The sequence below is a fragment of the Onychostoma macrolepis genome, chromosome 08 (assembly GCF_012432095.1).
Source record: "Onychostoma macrolepis isolate SWU-2019 chromosome 08, ASM1243209v1, whole genome shotgun sequence".
Classification (NCBI taxonomy): Eukaryota; Metazoa; Chordata; class Actinopteri; order Cypriniformes; family Cyprinidae; genus Onychostoma; species Onychostoma macrolepis.
The window spans coordinates 18,099,412-18,123,411 of NC_081162.1; the positions used below are offsets into that span (position 1 = coordinate 18,099,412).

Consider the following 24,000-nt stretch of genomic DNA (forward strand, 5'->3'; position numbering starts at 1 on the left):
ATACCAGTGCAGGACACTTGCTTAAATTTTAAACATTTTACTTGGAAAGGCACAAACTATGATTTCCTGGTAAATAAATTTTGATGTGAGAAATAAAACAAGTACATATTTTTCTTCTTTTCCTTAAACGGTCCTTGAACAGATATCAGCCCTGTGCGGGATGCCCTCCCACATCAGTTTATATAGTTTGTCGGTTGTCTCGTCATTTAATTTCAAGCCCACTTTGTTGTCGTCTTTTTTTTTTTTTTCCAAAAGTGCAATAACAACAATGACAAGAGAATAATATCCATTTGTCTCTCCGTCCCCCACAGTACCTGAGGCCAGTAACTGTGCTACAGAGTCCACAATGACAGAAAAGCAAAAAAAAAAAAAATTTAAAAAAAATGGAAGAATTCATATATTTTTTTAAAAAGACAAAAGGACAAAAAGAAAGCATTTCCAGGACACTACAACTGCTTTACAACCCAAGGATTCCTTTCAATCAAAAAAACAAATAAAAAAAATTAAATTACAGGAAAAAAAGACTCCAGAGTCTGGTTGAGATGAAATGTGTCCTGTTATTTTGTAATTTGGTGGGTGTCGTTCCCAGTGCAGAGGCGACTCCTGCCCTCACGTTTTTAATCACAAATAAGATCTATTTCTAAGAAAACTTAAATCATTTGTTCACTGATGTAACGGCCCCTGATCAACGAACAATAAATGCTCTGCATGGAAACTAGTATACACCAACTGTTTCAAACAGCATCTTTTCACACACTGTGGTCTTATATCATCAATTCATTTCATATCATCATCTTTTTGTGTTTATGTGTGATTTCGTATTTTAAACATCATCTTATGTATCTTCATTATTCTCTTTTTTTTTTTGAAGGAACCAGAGTCTGTTGGACAGTCAACATCATTCCTTTGCACTCCATTAAGAGGTGAAGCATCTATGAAAGAAAGTGTGATGGACACAGAGAGAGTTAGAGAGAAAGACAGAGAGAGAGAGAGAGAGAGAGATCCGTGTATTTGCTTGCATTTCAAACTTAACAGTGACCAGAATGTTTCAAGTTCTTTTCAAAGAGCGCGCTTCACTTGTGCCTTTGGAGAGCTTTCCTCTTTCTTCTCTTAAAAAAACAACAGCACCTAAAAGAAAATCAGAGCAAAATTTACTACAGACAAAAACAAAACAAAAAAAAATCTAATTCAAATGTCTTAAGAGGAAATGTTAAAAATTGAATAGCGCTGAGGCATAATGAGGGACATTAAAGCAGTAAAGCTTCATTCATATAGAAATTTGCAGAGAGAAAATTAGTAATTCATATACAATTCATTTTCAATTAGAATTTAAGAGCTATAATGATGCAAAGTTGGCATGTCCGGCATTGAAACATTTATACAAATGAGCAGTGACAACCAATGATAATAAAGATGGCAAAGATGATTTTTACAGTGATTAATTGGTCTGTTATGATTCATCACAACCCACATACAGGGATAATATAAAACTAATAATACAATGATGAAAAAGTGTCAGCTGCATTATTTTATGCAATTTGTATACAAACGCTTTTACACTCAGAATGAAAACGAATTTGTTATTTTAGGAACACCATTGGGGGACTTCCAGTGATAATAAACATACTTTGTGTCGTCTGCCACCTCTACTTCAGCGGGTGCGGTGATGGGAGCGTTGGAGTGTCCTGCGGTTGGGTCGTCTGTGTTCAGCTCTCCATTCGTGGAGCTCATGACCTGAAGATCACACAGACAAAAACAAAAACATGTCACACAATCCCAAGAACTGAACTAGACCTATTTACTTCAGTGTGTGATATTAAAAAGTCACTATGATAAAGAAACTGTAATATGTAATTAAAAATGTGAATTGTAAAAATTAAACATATGAAGTTTATATGACTAAAAGAGCACAGCATTTCATCAAAATATAATTTGACATAAAACGCAACAAAAGTACTTCCTAAAAAATTTACCACAATCAACTTGTGCAACCACAACAATCATCCTTAAAGATTATACACAATTACACATATATGGGAAAAGGGAGGAAGCAAAGTATACAGTGAATGCGTGTCATTCAAATTAGTCATTAATGACTTGTTTTTTTTTAGGTAGAAAACATGACTACACTGCAACAATCCCGTTTTAAAAACAAGTTTGTTTGGGCCTAGCTCATATTCAACCCCTAAAAAAGTCCTTTTGTAGACCTTGTAACTGGAATCTTTGTGCTGAGGCAGTGTTATTATTGTTAATGAAAACCAAAATAAAAACTAAAAATAATTTTTCTTATACACTAATGTTCAAATGTTTGGGATCGATATGACTTAAAAAAAAAAAAAAAAAAAAGGAAAAAAAAGAAATAAATATTTTTATTAAATCTATGATTCATCACATTTACCAAAAGTGAGAGTAAAGGTGTTTATAATGTCACAAAATATTTTAGATTTTTAAATCAAAGAATTAATGAAAAATTAATATCAGCTTTTACAAAAATATTTAGCAGTACAATGATTTTTTTAAACATCAAAATATAATTATAGAATAATTTATGAAGAATAATGTGACACTAAGGACTGGAGTAATGGCTGCTGAATAGCAATAAATTGAAATGATATTCAGTGGAAAAAATAATTGTATTTATTTTAATTTCTCACAATATTACTGTTTTTGATGAAAGTCATGCAGCCTTGGTGAGCAGAAGAATCTTTATAAAAAAATAAATAAATCCCAAACTTTTGAATGTTAGTGCATCACACAACTGAAAAACTGAAAATAGACCAAAACACATTTTTATGGTTCCAGAACTAGAAAAATGTATTTACTTTAAATACATTTGGCATTAAAACAAAAACAGATAAACTAGAAATCTTTGAAAGAACTAAAACACAAACTAAACACAAAAACTTATTTGTAAAAAGAAAAATGAAAACAAAAGAGAAGTAAAAACTAAATTATAAATTCAAAACTATAGTATCCCTGTCCTTAAGATGATTACTTTCAAAAGAGATAATTATCTTAAGATGTGAGATGAAAAACACCAGATCTGTGTTTGGACCATTGGAAATCATTCCAAAACCCAACACTAGGTGGCACATGTGTCTCATTCAAGTGCTTTCAAATGCACCACATAATAGTTTCTCTTTTGAAATCTATCAGCATCCATTAGATCCTATCACACCGTGAGCTGCTCTCCAGCTAAAATGCTTGATAGCTTCTATTTAAAACACATGGTATCTCTAAGGAACGGCACTGCCGCCATCTGTAGTGTGTTCAGAGCCTAAAGGAGCCAAGCTGAGCGTCACAGATGAATGAGTGTGCGACAGAGAAAAGCAGCCACGCTCACTCAAAAAGCAACACCACGAGCAAGCAGTACCTGCACTGAGCCCCCCAGCCTCTCGGCCGTGAGATTCGACCCCAGAGTCTCCTTATTGGTCACTGGAGTGGGCTGGGACTCACTTCCTATGGGCTCGGGTGACTGATCAACAGTGGAAGAGCATTTTGGGCAGGAAAGCATGGAGGGTGGGCAGGGTGAGATGGATGGAGATTTTGAGGTATGATGGGAAGGGGCGATGGGTGAGTAAACACAAACGAAAAATAAAACATTAAAAAGAAGACATCTCACATGCTGAAGCTTGCTCAATTACTAAGATAAAAGTTAGAAGTGAATGACACAAACTAATGGAAATAAAGAAAAAAACAGAGTGAGAAAAAATAAACAAATGAACAACCCAGCAAACATGCAGAATTAAGAAAGGCTGCTATTAGAAATCAAAGCGAGTTTTTTTTTTTTACAAATAATGAATGACATGAACACTATCATTATAACTTTTAACATTGTTTTTTAAAGACATGCAAGCACAAGCAGAGGGGCACATATACGTACAACAATCTTCAACCAGAAGCTCATTTTACGCTCATGTATCATCAAATGTTAAATTGGGATTTTAGAGGTGGAGCTACCTTACATTTTTAATAAAACAAGCCAAATTGCAGCTATTTGTTAGTGGATGTACATCAGGACACATTTGATACATTTTATTTAAAATGTATGTCACAGGAATGGAGGGATGAGCCATAATGAAATCAGAATTTCCAGGGTGGCATTCTGTGCTGCACTGAAGAACACTGTCTGTTTGTTAGTAGATGTATATTGGGAACAGGGGCACATTTTGGCAACATTTTATTTTGTGATTTCACTGGAACATGGATGAGCAACCAAGAAATGGTGTATGTGCCGGAGTTGTGTAATGACAGCAAGAACACAAAATCCAGACAAAGACAAATTTGAAAAAAAGTACACTACCGTCCAAAGGTTTTGGGTCGATAAGTGTTTTTTTTTTTTTTGAAGCAGAAGAAATGTATACTTTTCTTCAGCAAGGATGCATTCAACTGATCAAAAGTGACAGTAAAGACATCTTTCCAAATAAATGCTGTTCTTTTGAACTTTATCAAAGAATCCTGAAAAAAAAAAATGCATCTCAGTTTCCACAAACATATTAAGCAACACCGATAAGAAATGTTTCTTGAGCACCAAATCAGCATATTAGAATGAATTCTGAAGGATCACGTGACTGAAAACTAGAATAATAGCTGCTGAAAATTCAGCTTTGACATTAAAAGAAGCCTTGGTGAGCATAAGAGACTTCTTTCAAAAATATTTTAAAACATTACTGTTGACAAACTTTTGAAAGGTAGTGTATCTAAAAAAAAAAAAAAAAATGAGAATCATTATTGAGGAATTCTTGTCCTGTTCACATTGTCATAATCATCAAGATAAGACAAAACAGATGTGGGAACATGATATTCACTGACTTTCACCATATGGCCCTCATCTCTAGTTAGAACATTTATGCCCTACAAAAAAAATTGAAGACAGTGCTGATACCGCCACTGAACCGAAAGCATTTTGATTCAGCAGCAGAGAACTTTGTCTCTAAGCAACTAGCCACTAAAACAGATTTGTTTAGACCAAGCAAGGCACAACTAACCAGCCTTCCATCCCACTAATTAATCACCCGAATGATGTTCAGAGACTGCATTGCACAACTGTAACATCACGCCAAACTTGAACAACTACTCCTACAGCTTTTCCTCAGTCATCAAGTCGATGACTTAAAAAGTTCGAGTGTGTGAGATACATCCTACACTGCACTGGAGCAAATGAGATGTACACTACGACCACCTAGGGTGAATAAGAAAAGTATAGTGTACTTCCCTTAAGCAGATCCACTCCGAGTTTAACTGTGCACCCAACTCACCTGGTTTTTGGTCTGCGGTTGTGCTTTGTCTCTGCCGCTCGGCTGGGGTGTGTCTGTGGGGATGGGGCCTATAGGTGTAGGCTGTAAAAGACAACAATGATCTCACCATTGAGCACGTCTCACACACTCATACACTTGGAAATAAACCCAACGTAGCATGACAAAGGCATTTGACAGTTGAGGTACACAAGAAAAGCATTGAGGAAGCATCTGTGGAGGAAACAATCACTCACGAGAGGCTTGCCGACCCAGTCGTACTCGTAATCAAAGACGTAGCCATTCCTGTCAAAGAGGTCTGTGAAGAGCTTCCTCAGGTAGTCGTAATCCGGTTTCTCAAAAAAGTCCAGTCGTCTCACGTATCTCAGATAGGTGGCCATTTCCTCTGAAAAGAAAATAGAAATGGTGTTAGTTCAGGGAAACGATTCACACGCTACTGTGCTTGACATAACCGAATGGATGGCACTAACCTGGGAAACTTTCACATAGCACTTCGATCGGCGTTGCTCGCTTGGTGTCGCCAATTTTCTGGTAACGTTCTTTCAGTGTGTCCGCCTGCATAGAAAACACACAAATGATTTCTCACCAACAAACTCCTCATGAAAGACTACACCTGGCTGAAATGTAATTAAGCATATGCAACACATAAATCCAGGGCAAGATTTTGCCTCTGGCTAGTTTTATTGAATAGGCAATGACTCGCACAACAAAAGAAGATTGTTTTACAATTTTTTGTAACATTGACTTTTTCATTCTTACCCTACTGTCATGTGCCTTCCATGTAATCCCTTTAAGTGTTGAATTAACAATAGGTGCGTTTACATGGAGCATTGTAATCGGTTTAAAAGTCCAATCCGAATGAAAATGCTCCATATAAACACCTCAATCGGAATAAAAATGCCCAAACCGAATGAAATTGTAATCGGTTTGAGAGGGGTGGGATAAACCTTTCTATAAACCGAACAAAATTAATATCCTGCCATGTAAACACTTTAAACCGATTACTTTGCGTCTACGTCATCACGTCCAGAGGTCGGGTCGTCAGAACGTGAACGTGATGATGTCGGCAACGGTACATTCTGTGATTTGGGGACACCGACACTACAGTAGAGACTGGGTAATAGTGGAGGTATAAAGTTAAAATTTCCATTATACAGTTAAAAACACATTAGAAAGGAGAACGCTTGCTGTGTGACGGACTATCTGCTCTCATGTCCGGAGTGAAAAACAGATCTGAAATGAAGCGCAATTTTCTGCTTTTCAGCTTAGAAACAACACAGTGATGATAGTGAAAGTAGCTCAATGAAAATAAACAACTTGACCAAAAGTTGCCTTTGTCATTTGTATTTGTATAGATGACAGATTCATAATTTCCGATCTGCTTGAATTTATACGTGCTCACGCGATGAATGTTGTACGAAACACGATTGTGATAAAGCAATGCTCCTTTGATTCATTGTTCAGCAACTCTTGGTAAGAAATCGTGTATTTGTTCCATTTAAGTACAGTACAACTTTGTAGTATCAGAGTACAATTAATCTCAGCTGCATTACAGAGGGACATATGATTTCTATGATCGCGTTCTGGCCATATGACTGAGCGCTCAAATGAACGCAAGGGATTCAAATATTAACCGTTTATTCTAAGCAAGTGCAAACAGATATTAAAAATATTAACGTAAATATGGGCGTTTTTGTCTCTGGTGACTTGTTTTTGTTGTCACTGTAGGCTATTAGCATATCCTAAAATCGAAAGCACAGGCACATGTAAACACCATATCGGATTAGATAACGTCTCATGTAAACAGTTCATCGAATCTTTCAATCGGAATGACAAAAAAGTGTACATGTAAACGCACCTAATGGTGTGAGAGACAGCACTTCAGCAGGCAAGTGCAGAGCCTCTAACACCTGTGTGCATACAGAAGCAACCGCAACCGCTACGGCCATGTGACTTATTGCTCTATGACACATGGCTGAGCAACTCAAGCACAACATGTGCAGCTGATATCTGCATTTGTTGCCATGTCATCACACTTCTCAGTTACACTACTGCTCAAAAAATTTGGGGTCAGTAAGACTTTTCTTGAAAGAAATTAATAGTTTGATTTAGCAAGGATGCATTCAAAAGTAAAAGTAAAGACATTTGTAATGTTAAAAAGAAATCTAATGAATGCTGTTCTTTCATAAACTTTTTAATTCATCAAACAATACTGAAGAGTATCATGAAAAAACAAATCAGCAAAATCATTTTCAACATCGATAAGAAATCTTTCTTGAACAGCAAATCAGCATATTAAAATGATATCCAAAGAATCATGTGACACTGAAGACTGGAGCCTTACAGTGAAATGGGAAACTTTTTTTATTGTAAAAATGTAGTATTTATATTGCTTTTATTGTATTTTTGATCAAATAACGCATCCTTGGTGGACATAAGTGGCTTATGTCAAAAAAAAATCTTGCCACTCTAAAATTTTCAACAGTATTGTACGTGCATAGAAAAACCCTGAAACCTGAGGATTCCTTTATTAATCCTTAATAGAGCAAGTGAGGCAAAGCAAACGCACGCCTGTAGAGGTGCAAATATGATCTAATTGAAAGAGAACAACTGCACACTCACTTAAGCACAGCCAATTTATTAACCAACATTTCGGCTAGTAGCCTTTTTCAAGGTATAGTTTCACAAAAATGGAGAGTATTATAAATAAAGATAATTGCACACAGCTGTCAATTGTGATCAAACCAGCAGAAAAAGGAGGGGCAATTGTCATTCAGAATAATGCTGATTACGTGTGAGAATGTGAAAGACAACTTTCAGATTTGGACTTTTATGAAAAACTCTCAGGGGATCCTACTCAGATGTTCAAATCAAAATTGATTCAGCTCTTGATTTAATGTTTCAAATTGGTGAAATTACTAACAGGGAACTTGATTTCCTAAAAATAAAAAATCCTGTTATATCTACTTTCTATACCGTACCAAAAATTCACAAACGCCTTGAACTACCTCCTGGCCGTCCAATAGTGGCTGGTATTGACTCTTTAACATCTTCAATATCCACTTTTGTGGATTTCTTTATAAGACCCTATTGTGAAAAAATGCCCTCGTTTTTAAAGGATACTACTCATATGTTGTCTTTCATTGACTCAATTAATCCAATACCTGAAGACATATTATTGGTTTCTTTTGATGTCCAGTCTTTGTATCCTGCCCTTGTGGTAAATCATATGTAGGAAAAACAAGTAGAGAACTTAAAACGCATATTGCCGAACATCGTAGTACTATAGGATGTAAAAATATGAATAATCCATTAGCAGTACATTTTACTGACTTTAATCATCCCATCACTTACGTTACGTTATAGGAATCGAGAAAATTTGAAGATTTGGATCAAATACTACTTAAACGGGACACTTTCTGGATTCATAAATTGAAAACGTTGACTCCAAATGGTTTAAATGTTGATTTGAGTTGTTTTTTGTAGCCTTGATTCTATTTGAGCTGCTTTTTGATTTAGTTTTTTTTAATGTAATGATTTTATTTAATTTTGCAAGATTGTAATTTTCATTTATATTTTTCTGTTCTGTTTGTACAGATTAATTTGTTGATATTATTTTCAATGTTAGAGTCTAATTGTCAAATAGTTAATTATTGGATGATTTGGATCTCACCACTCTCAGCTGTGTGCAATTATCTTTGTTATTTATACTACTCTCCATTTTTGTGAAACTATACCTTGAAAAAGGCTACTAGCCGAAACGTTGGAAAATAACTTCCATTTTAATAAAAAAATATATATAACAAACATGATTAATGTAACCATTTTAAAGAAAAAAGGTTGTTTTGTTATAGCTTTTGGAGCAAGGAACATCTTGCAGTACCACAGCGTGTGACGCCACGGGGTTGGTTCGCTCCGATGGCCAGTATAGTAATATAAGCATTTCTTTACATTTTGAACACACAAATGTTATTTTAACACACAAATAATTTGGTTTTCACCATCATTTGGATGAATATTCAACATCAAACTGTCTATATGTTTTGATCGTGGTATCCCAAACATTGTTTTCATAATACGAGGCGCAACTTGATGTAAACAAACAATGCTTCATACAGTATCATTCATGTCGCATTTTATTGTTATTCAGATCATTCAGACATATGCATTACATTGACTGGTTCACCAGTTGTATGTATCATATTTTATGTTCACCTGCGAATACAATTAGCTTTCCTGCTGTTAATAGGACGTTGTGTTTAAATAATCATCTATCTGAATGATTGGGCCAGTGCTGCTTCCTCAAAGTTTATCATTCTCACGTGTTTTAAGTCTTGTCAGTTTAAATATTAAAGTGTTTTAAGCCATTCAAGCATGAGACAGCACAAAATAGATTTCAATGCGGTACTTACACGCTGTGATAAACCTTTTCTGAAAGAGATTTAAATGCGGTACTCACGCGTTGATCATTTCTGTTCGTGCCAGTGGCGCCGCACACACACAAAAAGCCACAGCTCGGCTCGGACAGCACACGAGTACCAAACTGAGCTTTCTTTCGCCTTCATCAGCAAATGCACACAAAAGCACGTCGGAATGACAGTCTTGAGGAGTATCCACGTAAACGAGTATTGTTTCCGATCCGCACTTTACCCCAAACCAGGTTCACGACTTCTTCAACCCCTAATACTGCTCGGTCCCATCGCCGTATCGGCTCAAATGCATAGGCAATTGCACTTATTATGGACTCAACAGTGCTTTCAAGGTCATCTTCCTCCATTTCAAAACAAGCGTGTGTTCAAAATGTAAAGAAATGCTTAATATTACTACACTGGCTATCGGAGCGAACCAACCCCGTGGCGTCACATGCTGTACTGCAAAGATGGCGGTGCCCTTGCTCCATAAGCTATAACAAAACAACCTTTTTTCTTTAAAATGGTTAAATTAATCATGTTTGTTGTATATTTTTTAATCAAAGTGGAAACCACTTTACTGAATGTAAATGTAACTGACTGCTTCACTTCCACTTTAAGTGAGTGTGCAGTTGTTCTCTTTCAATTAGTTCCTTTATTAATACCACAAAAAGGTTGCAAAGATCAGAAAGAAATGAAATCATTTCAAGAATGGGTGGTAAAAAAGTGCAAACCTTCAAGCCCTGCCAGGGCAAACTGCCTCTCAGGAAGTACATAAACATATGGCCCAGTGCTTCTAGGTCGTCCCTTCTGCTTTGTTCTGAGGGGGAAGAAAAACAACAACTGTTACACGTCATACTGATGGACGCAACAGGTACATTTTCGCTGTAAAGTGAGACGGATATATTTAAAACTACACGTTGAGTGGGTTACATAAATATGAGTCACTCAGGAAAATGAAAGTATGTAATTTAAGGTGGGTTGTTGATTTATTATTTTTCCCCTTCACCTAGATGTCACAGTAATGAAGAATGTAGAAAATTAACATTTTGCAAACACAAGGCTGGTTTTCATAAGAAAATGAAAGGAGAGTATTTAGTGCACACCTTTTCCCAAATGTGTGTTGATACTCATGTACCGGGCAGTGCCAGTCAGGCTCTTATGCTCTCGGTATGGGATGTGTTTTTTGGTCTCAGGGTCCATGTATTCTTTGGCAAGCCCGAAGTCAATGATATGAATGGTGTGCTGCCTCTTAGACCCCGGCCGCCCCACCAAAAAATTCTCTGGTTTGACGTCTCGATATATCAAGTTCCGCGTATGAACATACTCCATCCGTGTTATCTGAAAAAACAAGGAAGATGCTGTTAAGGACGTTTTGGACCAAAAACCAAAAGAAATAAATCCCACAAAAACATGCCAGATCTGAAAGATTCCTAGAAATCATTTAGAAAACAGCCAAAAGAAACCCTAAATATGTACTGAGACAAACCAAAATTGCTGAAAAAAGCTAACAGCCTCTCTGACCAGACGCTTACCAGTTGAATAGCTATCATTAGGACGGTCTTGAGGGAGAAAGTGCGGTCGCAGAGGTCAAACAGGTCCTCCAGACTGGGTCCAAGCAGTTCCAGAACCATAGCATTGTACTTCCCGCAAGGGCCGAAGTAGAAGACCTGAGGAACTCCCTCTGCAAAGACAAAAGACAAAATGATCATTTAACAACCCAGTGAAATACAAACGTACAATCTTGAATCTTACACTTTTGTTTTTGTCCTTTAGAGATATGGTTTTGTACTATTATTTTCTTAACACCACCAAATGTTTAGCATCCTGTTCGCAGCCAGTACAGGCCACCGTCTCTAACAGCACCCATAATGACAACACCTTGAACAAAACATTCCTAACAAGCCCGTGGAGAGAGAGAGCACATCATGTAATTCATTAAAACAGCGACTATCTCACGCTCACAGAGGGCTGTAAAACAGCTGATCTGTCCCACCTACATGGCACGTTTGCCACCACAGTAAGAACTCAGTGCACAGACAATGGGCATGATTATAACAGGTTAATGAAGGCGGGGCTGAAAGTCATTCAACAAAACTGTTTTGCTTCCACTGAAACTATATAATATACCAAATGAAACTACATAGACTAGTATAAATTTCTACTGCAATTTTGAAAAGCAGTGCTTTATTGTGGGGAATGGGCATTTAATCAAAGAGCTTGCACATTAAAGAAAAAGACTGTGTCCCCTTAGATATTGTTGCTAACATGACTTTTATCAACTAAAAGTGAGATGCCTATTTATATAATTACTTAGGTTTAAAAAAGCAATGACAAATATATTTAAATATAAATATGAAAATTAAAAATTAATATTCATGACAGTAGAAACAGGAAAAAATGTTCAAATGTGTGAATATATGTATAAATTATTTATAATAATAAAATATATATTTTCATATATTATATATACATTCATAATAAAAATTTATTTAATGGATTTTTTTTTTTTTTTTATATTGTGCTACTTTTGCTTGTATCACCCACCCCTAGCACCATAGTACAGCCTAAAGTTACAGACCGAACAAATAGTCTGGTGCAAATAGCAGGTGTTGAGCAGAATTACTTTTTTGATGTCGTCTTTGAAAAAGCAAGAATTGCTGTGACTCCACAAAACAAGACCTCAAGGACACACAGTTCTTAACTGCTGCCCACTGCCAGTGTTTCCAATTCAATTCCAGGTCACCTATGCCAGATCCCATGTGTGCGTGTTCTTCAGTCCAATGGTCAGATGCAGAGGCACATGAGACACGCTGAGACAGTGAGCCTAGGAAAACCCAGCTCCAGGGAGGATTATAGAAGGATTTACCTGATCTGGCAAACATCATTCCCACGGGTGGGGGTGCCGAACACGCGCACACACACCTGCCTGCACTTTAGCCAGCCAGATCCGTTTGGATACCACAACGATGATGGATGTGCCCACGGCAAGAGTGCAGCCAGGAAGCTGACTCATCAAAGCACCAGATCAGAGGTTTAAACCCAACGCCAACTCGGTAATCAGAAGAAGGAAAATTACAACCATGCGCAGCTGGATCACTTGAAAATTTTATATTTTAACTGCAACCCAAATTCTGGAAATGTTAAAATTTGAATAAAATGAAAACTAAAAATTTCAAATCACATGAGCCAATATTTTATTCACGATAGAACATAGATAAGCTAAATGTTTAAACTGAAAAAATTTACAATTTTATGCACAAAATGAGCTCATTTCAAATTTGATGCCTGCTACAGGTCTCAAAATATTAGGGACGGGGCATGTTTACCATGGTGTAGCATCATGGAGTTTGAAGACGTCTGGGCATCGAGGTTATGAGTTTCTGGAGTTTTGGTGTTGGAATTTGGTCCCATTCTTGCCTGATATAGGTTTCCAGCTGCTGAAGAGTTCGTGGTCGCTTTTGACGTATTTTTCATTTAATGATGTGCCAAATGTTCTCTATAGGTGAAAGATCTGGACTGCAGGCAGGCCAATTCAACAACCGGACTCTTCTACTACGAAGCCATGCTCTTGTAATAGCTGCAGTATGTGGTTTTGCATTATCCTGCTAAAATACACAAGGCCTTCCCTGAAATAGACATCATCTGGAGGATGAGCATATGTTGCTCTAAAACCTTTATATACCTTTCAGCATTCATAGTGCCTTCCAAAACATGCCCATACCGTATGCACATATGCACCCCCATACCATCAGAGATGCTGGCTTTTGAACTGAACGCTGATAACACGCTGGAAGGTCTCCCTCCTCTTTAGCCCGGAGGACACGGCATCCTTGATTTCCAACAAGAATGTCAAATTTGGACTCGTCTGACCATAGAACACTTTTCCACTTTGAAACAGTCCATTTTAAATGAGTCTTGGCCCACAGGACACGACAGCGCTTCTGGACCATGGCTTCCTTCTTGCATGATAAGAGATTTAGTTGGCATCTGCAAATGGCACGGTGGATTGTGTTTACCGACAGTGGTTTGTGGAAGTATTCCGGGGGCCCATTTAGTAATGTCAATGACAGAATCATGGCGATGAGTGATGTAGTGTCGTCTGAGGGCCCGAAGACCACGGGCATCCAACAAAAGGTCTTCGGCCTTGCCCCTTACACACACAGATTTCTCCAGTTTCTCTGAATCTTTTGATGATGTTATGCACTGTAGATGATGAGATTTGCAACCTGACGTTGAGGAACGTTGTTTTTAAAGTATTCTACAATCTTTTTACGCACGCTTTCACAGATTGGAGAGCATCTGCCCATCTTTACTTCTGAGAGACTCTGCCTCTCTAAGACATCCCTTTTATAGCTAATCATGTTACAGACCTAATGTCAAGTAACTTAATTATTTGCTAGATGCTCTCCCAGCTGAATCTTTTCAAAATTTCTTGCTTTTTCAGCTCTTTGTTGCCCCGTGCCAACTTTGAGACCTGTAGCAGGCATCAAATTTGAAATGAGCTCATTTATTTGATAAAAGTGTTAAATTTCTCTGTTTTAACATTTGTTATGTTCTCTATGTTCTATTGTGAATAAAATATTGGCTCATGCGATTTGAAAGTCTTTTAGTTTTAAATTTTATTCAAATTTAAAAAAAACTTCCCAACATTTCCAGAATTCGGGTTGTATTATATAGGCAGGAAGAATGGTTATGAGAAGAAGCACAGTCCAATTTATCCATGCAGTATGCAAAAAAGCTGCACAACAGAGAGGCATGTGATGAGCAGTAATTACAGAGGCCACAAAAAATATTTGGACATCAAGTCACAGCTCTCAATTAGGAATGAACCGATAACATTCCGACTGATACAGAGAATTTGATCTTTTTCTTTTTTATGTTATGGCAGATAAAGTGCTAATGATAATAATAATCTAAATATTAAATAAATGAATTAAAAGGATTTACATACAAATCTCAAATCAATAAATTGTCAATTTCAACTAAACATGAAATACTGAGATATATATATATATATAATTAAATAAACACACATTGCCAAAAATATCAGCACCCTTGCTAAATATGATCAAAGAAGGCTGTGAAAATTAATCTGTATTGCTGATCCTTTTGATCTTTTATTTAAAAAATTCACAAAAATCTAACCTAACCTTTCATTGGATAATAAGAATTTAAAATGGGGGGGAAATATCATTGTGAAATAAATGTTTTTCTCTAATACACATTGGCCACAATTAACGGCACCCTTTTATTCAATACTTTTTGAAACCTCCATTTGCCAGTTTAACAGCTCTAAATTCTCTCCTATGATGCCTGATGAGGTTAGAGAACACCTGACAAGAGATCAGAGACCATTCCTTCATCCAGAATCACTCCAGACGACTTTAGATTCCCAGCTCCATGTTGGTGCTTCTTCTCTTCAGTTCACCCCACTCATTTTCTATAGCGTTCAGGCCAGAGGACTGGAATGGCCATAGCAGAAGCTTGGCTTTGTGCTCAGTGACCCATTTTTGTGTTGTTTTTGAGGTTTGTGTTTGGATTATTGTAAGGTTGGAAGATCCAAACATGGCCCATTATAAGATTTCTAACAGACTCAGTCACTTATTGATTTTTTATCTGTTGGTATTTGATAGAATCCATGATGCCATGTGTCTAAACAAGATGTCCAGGACCTCCAGCAGAAATATAGGCCCACAACATCAAAAATACAGCGGTATATTTCATTGTACACATGGGGTACTTTTTATCCCTGTGTTCACCAAACCCATCTTGAGTGTTTGCTGCTAAAAAGCTCATTTTTTGTTTCATCTGACCATAGAAGCCAGTCCCATTTGAAGTTCCAGTCGTGTCTGATAACTGAATATGCTGGAGTTTGTTTTTGGATGAGCTAGGAGAATTTTTCTTGAAACCCACCCAAACAACATGTGGTGATGTAGGTGCTGTTTGCCAATTTTTTTTTAAAGGTTTTCTGACCCCGAGACTCAACTATTTTCTGCAATTCTCCAGCTGTGGTCCTTGGAGAGTCTTTAGCCACTCAAACTATCCTCCTCACCGTGCATTAGGACGATATAGACACAAGTCCTCTTCCAGGCAGTTTCGTAACATTTTATTTTGATTGGAAATTCTTAATTATTGTCCTGATGGTGGAAATGGGAATTTTCACTGCTTTAGCTCTTTTCTTAAAGCCACTTCACTAATTTGTGAAGCTCAATTATCTTTTGCTGCACATCAGAAATATATTCTTTGGTTTTTCTCATTGTGATGGATGATTAAGGGAACTTGGGCTTCGTATTCCCTCCCATTTATATTTCTGTGAAACAGGAAGCCATGGCTGGATAATTTCATGTTCATAATCACCCTGGAGTGCTCAAAATTGTGAATATGAATGGGAATATACTTCAGAGATATTTTACTCATAAGAATTTTTAGGGGTGCCAATAATTGTGTCCAATGTGTATTTGAGAAAAACATTTATTTCATAATGATATTTCCCCACATTTTAAATTCTTATTATCCAATGAAAGATTAGATTTATGTGAATTTTTAAAATAAAAGATCAAAAGGATCAACAATACAGATTAATTTTCACAGCCTTCTTTGATCATATTTACCAAGGGTGCCGATATTTTTGGCAATGAGTGTGTGTACAATATATATATATACACACACACACATATATATATATATATATATATATATATATATATATATATATATACACACACATGTATATACACACAACCACTATTAAATATTCATTAATAAGCTGATAAATATCAATGTCATCCGATATTGATAAATAAAATAATAAAACAAACACACACATGCATGAATGCACAAAAAAATGCATACATGCTTAAATGATTACTAAAATATAAAAAAAGAAACCAATCAATCAATTGACTAACAATGTTAGTCATCAGCATATCATTTTTAGTCGATGTATGAAATCAGTTCAGTTCATACATTTTTAAACGTGGTTTAAGTGTCCAATCACCTATGTAGGCAGTCTTTGGCTTTATGGATTTTTTTCTGCGGCACACCGTTGCACTTTTAACAGCCTCTGTGCAGCGACACTAAAGTTCAACAAGGAGATTTTCTGCCATATCACAACCCCACTTGCTCACATTACTAACAGAGCCAGAGAGAAAACAACACAACTCATTGTTCATCAAACACATGTCCTCTCAGAGAAGACGCACTGGAATGTCAAAGTTTAGCACACATGCCCGAGCGAAGGCTTGCATATTAAAGATTCAGCATGCAGCCAGAGAACAAGGCCCTGATTCCATTAGCGGGACAGTGGAGAAGAATCAGGGGCTGAAACGTGATCGCTCTGGCCAGCACAGGTCCCAGTGTGATGCAGGAGATGAGAGGGTTGGTGTTATCCGCCCTGCTGCATAAAACAGCCTGCACTGCAGAGAGTTCCATGACCCTTTTTTCCCCAAATGTCAGAGATTGAACGCAACGATTGAAAAGCCACTAACCAAGTCAAAGTCACACCATGCAACTCTGCTAAAAATAACTCTAGAGCTTTAATCAGCAGCACAATAGCAATTAAACATTTAAACACAAGCTATTTAAAACAAGCAAGCCACACAACAGCAGCAAACTCCCCTTCATTGCACTTTAAAATGCCTTATGCTTTAAATAATTGACAGTGGCATAAAACTATGACATTTAAAGTACAAAACTGTTGATGGTGCAAAGCAAAGATCTAAATTTATGATAAATGCAGCACTGTGACATCAAAAATTACAAAGAGGGTGTGGCAGGAAGTATCCTAACATGACCTGGACTCTTTTTCCAGGGACGTAGAGAATTAACACTCTTCTTTAGCTGCAGGTTTAAGTGAGTAGAGGTTCTCAGGTGGCTTAAGATGAGTCTCACAATGGCAGATCCTCTCAAAGGATTCTCTGCTGGGAAAGCTGGAGTCTCTAGTTTGGTTGTCTCGCTTGTCACACCAAACACGTTTTTTAGGTCTGAAAACGTGTGGCACACCGCACTGCCTTTTTTTGGTGACTTTTATAAAAGAGCAGTGGGCTGTGTTTTTTTTATATTGCTAGGCAACCACCAAATCAGCTGTCCTGTCAGTCTAATCAAAGGATTATAGCGCGAGCGCTCTAAAATCTTTGGTTTTTGCTGTTAAGTAAACTGACATATTAGCAGAAACCTTAAAAAATACAGCCCTGGGTAAACCGCGACAAACACCAAAAGTTTATCCTCCATCATTGCAGTCTCTGGACTTTTTAAGCAACGGTAAACTTTCGTCACCACAACAGAAGGCCCGTCTCTCCATTCATTCGATTGGACAATGGAAAAAAAACGCGAATGACGTCGAGCGCTTTTCCGCTCAGAGTTGTTTTTTTTTTTCCAACTTCAGGCGCTCAGGGCGCTCCTGCAAAAAATGAGAAGCGCTGCAGGCGGCTAAAACGCCGGGTGCGTAAAATGCTCACTCCCAAAAGAAAACAATTCAAAAAAGGCCCCTCTCACAGCAAAAAACGCGTTCTGTCTGATCGGGGCCTTAGGCTTCATAAAACCTTTAGATCCAGATTATACTACTGTGAATCACTGGATCCCGCTGGCTTGCTTTGAAAAGCGATCATGTTCACTTTGAAGTGATGGTTATGCATTATCAGAAGGTCAGGTTGTGCAAGATCCAGTGTCACACTGAAAATCACAGGTTGAGAAACTTAGAGTCTTTGAAACTACATTCATCTGTTAGGGCTGAACATTTTGAGCCTGGTGGTCTTTTGTCCGTTCCAGTATATTGTTATGTTCCATGTCTGTATCCTGAGATTTAGGCCTTGGATTCAGGGTCAAGATAAATGACATGCATCAGAAAAAAGAGAGGGAGAATGATCTAACACATCAGTCCATAGAAGACAAGTAAGAAAAGGAGCAAAATTTAAAGGTCAAGGTTTGACATTCTGAGCAAAGTAAAATACACCAAAACACGACAAGGGACAGTTAACTCAAAACCAAAAATAATTTTCTTAACTTCTTAATTTTAAATAACTTCTTTATATAAGATCTATAAAAGGATAAAAGTCACAAACAATCAAATAAATACAGAGTTTCTGCAGGTTTTATGAAGGCAAGACATTTTAAGACCAATTATAGAAAACTTAAGGAATAAATTAAAGGGAACACAATATGTTTTGTAAATATAAATATCTAGGGAGAACACAACGAGTTGTATCAGCAACAGTTTGTAAATATCTATTTTGTAATATTTTGAATTTTGTAAATGTCCGAAGATATTTAAATCAACATTTAATTTATTATAATGTATTATTTGGGAAGCAAAATTATAAATTGATTATAAGTCTTGTTTCCTGAGAAATTGATGAAAGTGAAGTGAGTTTATGATTAAAACAAGAACAAACATCTGCCAATGTGGTAAGAAAAATCAACTTAATTCAAAAGGATTACATGTTTTCATACCCAATGGATCTTCATTTTGCATCTAATGTGTCTTGATTTAAGGATGTCTAGACATATGTATTAAAAAAAATACTGACAAAAATACTGAGGAAGATATTCATTCTTTGCAGTGTGTATTATATTTAATGCCTTTACTTTATAAATTTAATATTTTCTGCTCCGATTTAAGACCCGCAGAAACCCTGGAAAAAGTCAAACAATAAAACATAAATAATTATACTTTCTTTAGCTTTGTGAAAGACCTGGTTCAAAACAGCAGCAGCAACCTAAACATGATAGCTATCCATGTTTATTTTCTCTTTGCGCCCTACAGGACATATGGCTTTCTTCTAGAGAGGAATCAGTCACGTGCTGGACATTTGATAATGGCAACCCAGCCGCGAGGAGTCGTGTAGTTATAAATATAGCGGGCCTGCCCTGCACGCCTGCACTTTCACTGGCTATTAATGTTGCAGGGGCAGCAGCAGTGGCTCCGGTGAGCTGGCAGAGGATCAGATCCTGGCTCTGGAGACAGGCGTTCAGTGAATGAGATCATTGCATTGCAGGGTGGCCACGAGTCGATGTGAATAAGAGCCGCACTTCGCGCCAGTCAACCTTCCGGTTCAGTGATCAAATGGATGGAAGCACCAAGGATTTGTACAAGCTGCTCGTCCTTTTCATTGTAGGGCTTAAAAGGATCAAAGTTCAGCCTTCACAAAATGTATGGTAATTACAATCAAAATGGCCGAGTGTAGCTCTCCAATCACACAGCTCTGAGATTTAATCTGTTATAACCTCATTCATAAAGCAAATGATCATTTCAATCTGGGAGGGAGACACACTGAGGCATTATGTAATAAATAAGAACTTAAACACGACATCGTCTCATAGCGGACTTCCCCATGGTAACCTCCCACCTTGTACCCCCTTAATTACAATTTTAGACCCTCCTCCTTTTCACTGTCACTTGCTGCTGATGGGTGAAGCAGCCACATCAAAAGGTTGGAAATCACCGCCCACACGATTCTCAGCACACAACTGAAGGATGATCGGTCTCATACAGGATGAGCAGGTGGCGGTTTTTCATAAAGCATATAACATACGATTCTAGAAAGGCTGTGAGGCTTACCTGAATTTCCCAGCTGTTTATAAAATCTATACTCCAAATGGAGCTGAGGTGCCCTGGATTTGATTGGCTCCTGAAAGAGAAGGAAAAGACTAGGCATTAGAGGATTACAGGAAATAATCAGAGAATCTCTCAAATATAACAAACACAAATGTGACAATAATCCTCAGCTTTAGGCTAGTACAAAGGTAATTTCAGCATCACATATTTCTAGTCACTACACATATCCACCTTTATTTTGCATTTTCCAAAAGACACATTTTGTAAACTACTTGGGGTTGGTAAGATTTTTCTGTGTGCTCACCAAGGCTGCATTTATTTGATCAACAATATAAAAACAGTGAAAAATTCACCATTTAAAATAACTGTTTTCTATTTTAATATATTTTTATATGCGATTAATTCATGACAAAGCTGAATGTTTAGCAGCCATTACTCCAGTGTCAAATGAAATCATTCTAATATGCTGATTTCAAGAAACATTTATTATTTTCAATGGTTCAAAAAGTTTTTCCCCTCAGGAATCTCTGATAAATATTAAGCTTTTATTTCAAAACAACATTTATTTGAATAAATTAGCTGTAAAATTTATAGACGAATTTGATTTACTCTCATCTTGATTTCAAACTCACTGAATCAGTTGCAGCAGTAAACAGAAGAATGGGAAGATTATCAATACATAACATATTTTGGTCTGTAAAGACTGATTGTAGGATGCAGTGGAAGTCAGGATAAAAGTGATAAGATTTAGTTGCACTGTGCATGTGGCCACAAGGAAAATTTAATTTTAAGAACAAATAGGTAAATAAATTAATACACATAATTAAAAGGAGATAACGGATAGATAAACAGGATATACAAAAAGTAAATCTAAGCAACAAAGAAAGTTAATAGAAATGTCAAGTGCATACAGATGGCATAAGTGCTCTTCTAAAAACTGAAGTGGGATGGCAAAAGAGAAGTCAATGACAACACCACGACTGTATCAGTTCTCATGGCCAAACTAGCAGCGTGTTGTGTCACCCTCCCACATTTTCTGTTATAAAGAATCCATCTCTGCACCCTTTATATAAGTCAAGAGAGATTGCCTGGAAAAAAACTTTCCAGTGGTTAATGGTCTGTAACAGAGAACACACTGAGCGAGTCCTCAATCAGGTATCACGTTACAGAGCCGTCAGAGTTCAGCAGCCAGGCCTCTCCATCTCCCAGAGCCTGCTAACAGCCAGCGCTCATCCATCCACCTGACCACAGACGTGCACAAACATGACCTTAATGTTGTAACGGTGGGCCTGTGATTAAAGCCTTTGGGCTCGTAATGAAAGTAATAAATAAATAAATCAGAAGTTCAAAGCCCATGAATCCAATAACAAATATCATTGATTAAAGCATTTAACCACAGGTAGCTCTAGGTGGTCTTCCTATGTAACTTCCTAAGTTAAAAACATCTGCAAAAAATTACTAGCAACCTTGTTTGATATTATATCAGGAATATTTTATAATACTATATATAATTAACAATATACAATTATATAAATGCATAAATATTTCTAAAATAATTGGAGAATCATTACTGCCAATGCAGAGTAAAATAAAAAAAAACAAAAAAACTAGTGTACCAAAATAACTAAAACTGAAATAAAATTAATAAAATATCCTATATAGACATATACTATATAAACATATTTAAAACAAAAACTAATAAAACCACACCACAAAACAATTTAAAAAAAAAAAAACTAGTTTCTTACTGATACTAAAATAACACTGCTTCAGTGTCACATGGTCCTTCAGAAATCATTCTAATATACTGATTTCGTGCTCAAAAATAATTTCTTAATTATCAGTTTTAAAAAGTTTGAAAAGCGCTTTTTTTCAGGATTCTTTGATCAATAGAAAGTTCAAAAGAACAGCATTTAATAGAAAATTCATAACATTTTAAATGTCTTTACTGTCACTTTGATCAATTTAATGCATCCTTATAATAGTTTGAATTTTAAAAAGTTTTAAAGGTTTACTGTGGCATTGAAAGTTAAAATCAGAAGAGTTATGTCTGGGTTAGGTAAAACAACTACAGACTAAGAGGGCTCTATGTTCTGGATTCTAATGGTTCAATCCAGCTCATGTTACTTGCTCAGAAAACGGGTAAACACAGCGGTGCAGAGCTGCATCTGTTGAGCTGTGATGTAACAGTGGTCAGGCACTCATATGGCTCTTTCCAGGAAGAAGAGTGAAGGGATCGGACAGATTAAGCACAACAGAATGTCCATCCAAATCTCTCAGTTTTAAGGGGAAGTGAGAATTTAGGGGGAGATTTACTGATATAAGATGTAAGCCTCTGGTAAACATCTAAAGTTTGAAATGAAACATTAAGCATCTTAAATAAATTAATAAATAAATAAACACTGAGAGATGCAGTTACATTCTTTAAAATCAACACGCATTCAAATCTCTGGGAATCTCCACAGTTTCAGTAACTTTGCGTTTCCTTTCGTTTTTCATTTAATGAGATGAAAATGATCTGATGCAGTTAGTGGATTTCATGCAAACTTTTGAAACACAGTTTCTGTTCATGCAAATGAGCATCATCATCATGAATCACTGTTATAAACAGGATGCCCAAGGCACTGGCACAGGCTCCTATTGTGAACACTGTCTTAACACCCATAGAGAGCTCCACCCAAAACCACAGACATGCCCAAAAAAGCATTACATTAGCATCTCAAGATCTCTCAGGAAAGCGCTCGGAGCACATAAGTAAATCAGCAGACTGCTTTATTCAAATCTAAACACTGAAAATGAAGGTCAAATAACGGTAGAAAACATAAGTGTCTATATACAACCGCAACCCATTTTTCCTCTAAAATATGATGCATTTCAAAGAGAAACGGGATATTCAACAAAAACAAAAAAATATTTTATTTATCAGGATTCAGGAATTGGATCATGAAAAGTGGTCGCTACCACATGAAAAGGATAGGAGTGGTTGAAAAATAAGAGGGCTAGATGACATTAGCTGAAAAGTGAGAGTTGATTAATTATTCATTAAACATTCATAATAAGACCAGGAACATGTATTCAAATGAACAGGATGACTTTTGTTGGTGACACTTTATATTAAGGTCCAATTCTCGCTATTAACAAACCATTAACTACAACTTTTGCCTAACAGGATTAGGGATGTAGAATATGATCATGCAGAATATGTGCTTTATTAGTACTAATGTAAAGTATAGCCAATATGCTAATAATTGGCATGCTAATAAGCAACTAGTTAATAGTGAGAATTGGTCCCTATACAGCGCTACTCATTTGCTTTCATGTTTACTGCTGTATTAGACTTAATTTACATTTAGACATTATTTATTTCAACCACACTTGATTATATTATATAATAATAATAATAATAATAATAATAATAATATACTGGACCGTATATAATTATATAATAATATAATCAAGTTTAAATGTAAATAAAGTCTAATACATTCGCAACCCATTTGTCCACTTGATCTTTTTACTGCAACCGAGGACTAGTCCAAAATCAGTTCCTCTTTGACTTTCCAACTGACTGAGCTTTGAGTATGAATGTACAGTCTCTCCAAATGACACAACTTTAGACAAGCGAGAGGGGACAACCACGAAAAGCATTTCTACAAACTGAAGATTTAATGTCATTAAAAAGCTTCAAAGATGATACTGAGCAAATCCACTGCGCAGAAATAATTCAAGAGTCCATGATCTCATTTTAATGTGAGGCTCTGTGCCTTTACACCCATGCCAT

At 36.6% G+C, this 24,000-nt stretch overlaps 1 protein-coding gene across 3 annotated transcripts in view; it reads right to left on the reverse strand.

The window, feature by feature from the left end:
- Window positions 1-954: 954 nt before the first annotated feature.
- Window positions 955-24,000, reverse strand: part of csnk1g2b (casein kinase 1, gamma 2b) — a 32,981-nt gene continuing 9,935 nt past the window's right edge. For 2 of the 3 annotated variants that reach the window (XM_058784550.1, XM_058784551.1), the window contains 9 exons: window positions 20,223-20,292; window positions 11,200-11,348; window positions 10,771-11,005; window positions 10,399-10,484; window positions 5,726-5,810; window positions 5,492-5,640; window positions 5,259-5,339; window positions 1,628-1,734; window positions 955-1,128 (listed from right to left, as the gene is read on the reverse strand). In XM_058784550.1, coding sequence (XP_058640533.1) covers window positions 1,074-1,128; window positions 1,628-1,734; window positions 5,259-5,339; window positions 5,492-5,640; window positions 5,726-5,810; window positions 10,399-10,484; window positions 10,771-11,005; window positions 11,200-11,348; window positions 20,223-20,292 — 1,017 coding nt within the window. In that variant the 3' untranslated portion in view covers window positions 955-1,073. Of the gene's footprint in view, window positions 1,129-1,627; window positions 1,735-3,373; window positions 3,476-5,258; window positions 5,340-5,491; window positions 5,641-5,725; window positions 5,811-10,398; window positions 10,485-10,770; window positions 11,006-11,199; window positions 11,349-20,222; window positions 20,293-24,000 lie in introns of all 3 variants that reach the window. The other variant, XM_058784552.1, reaches the window with a different exon arrangement.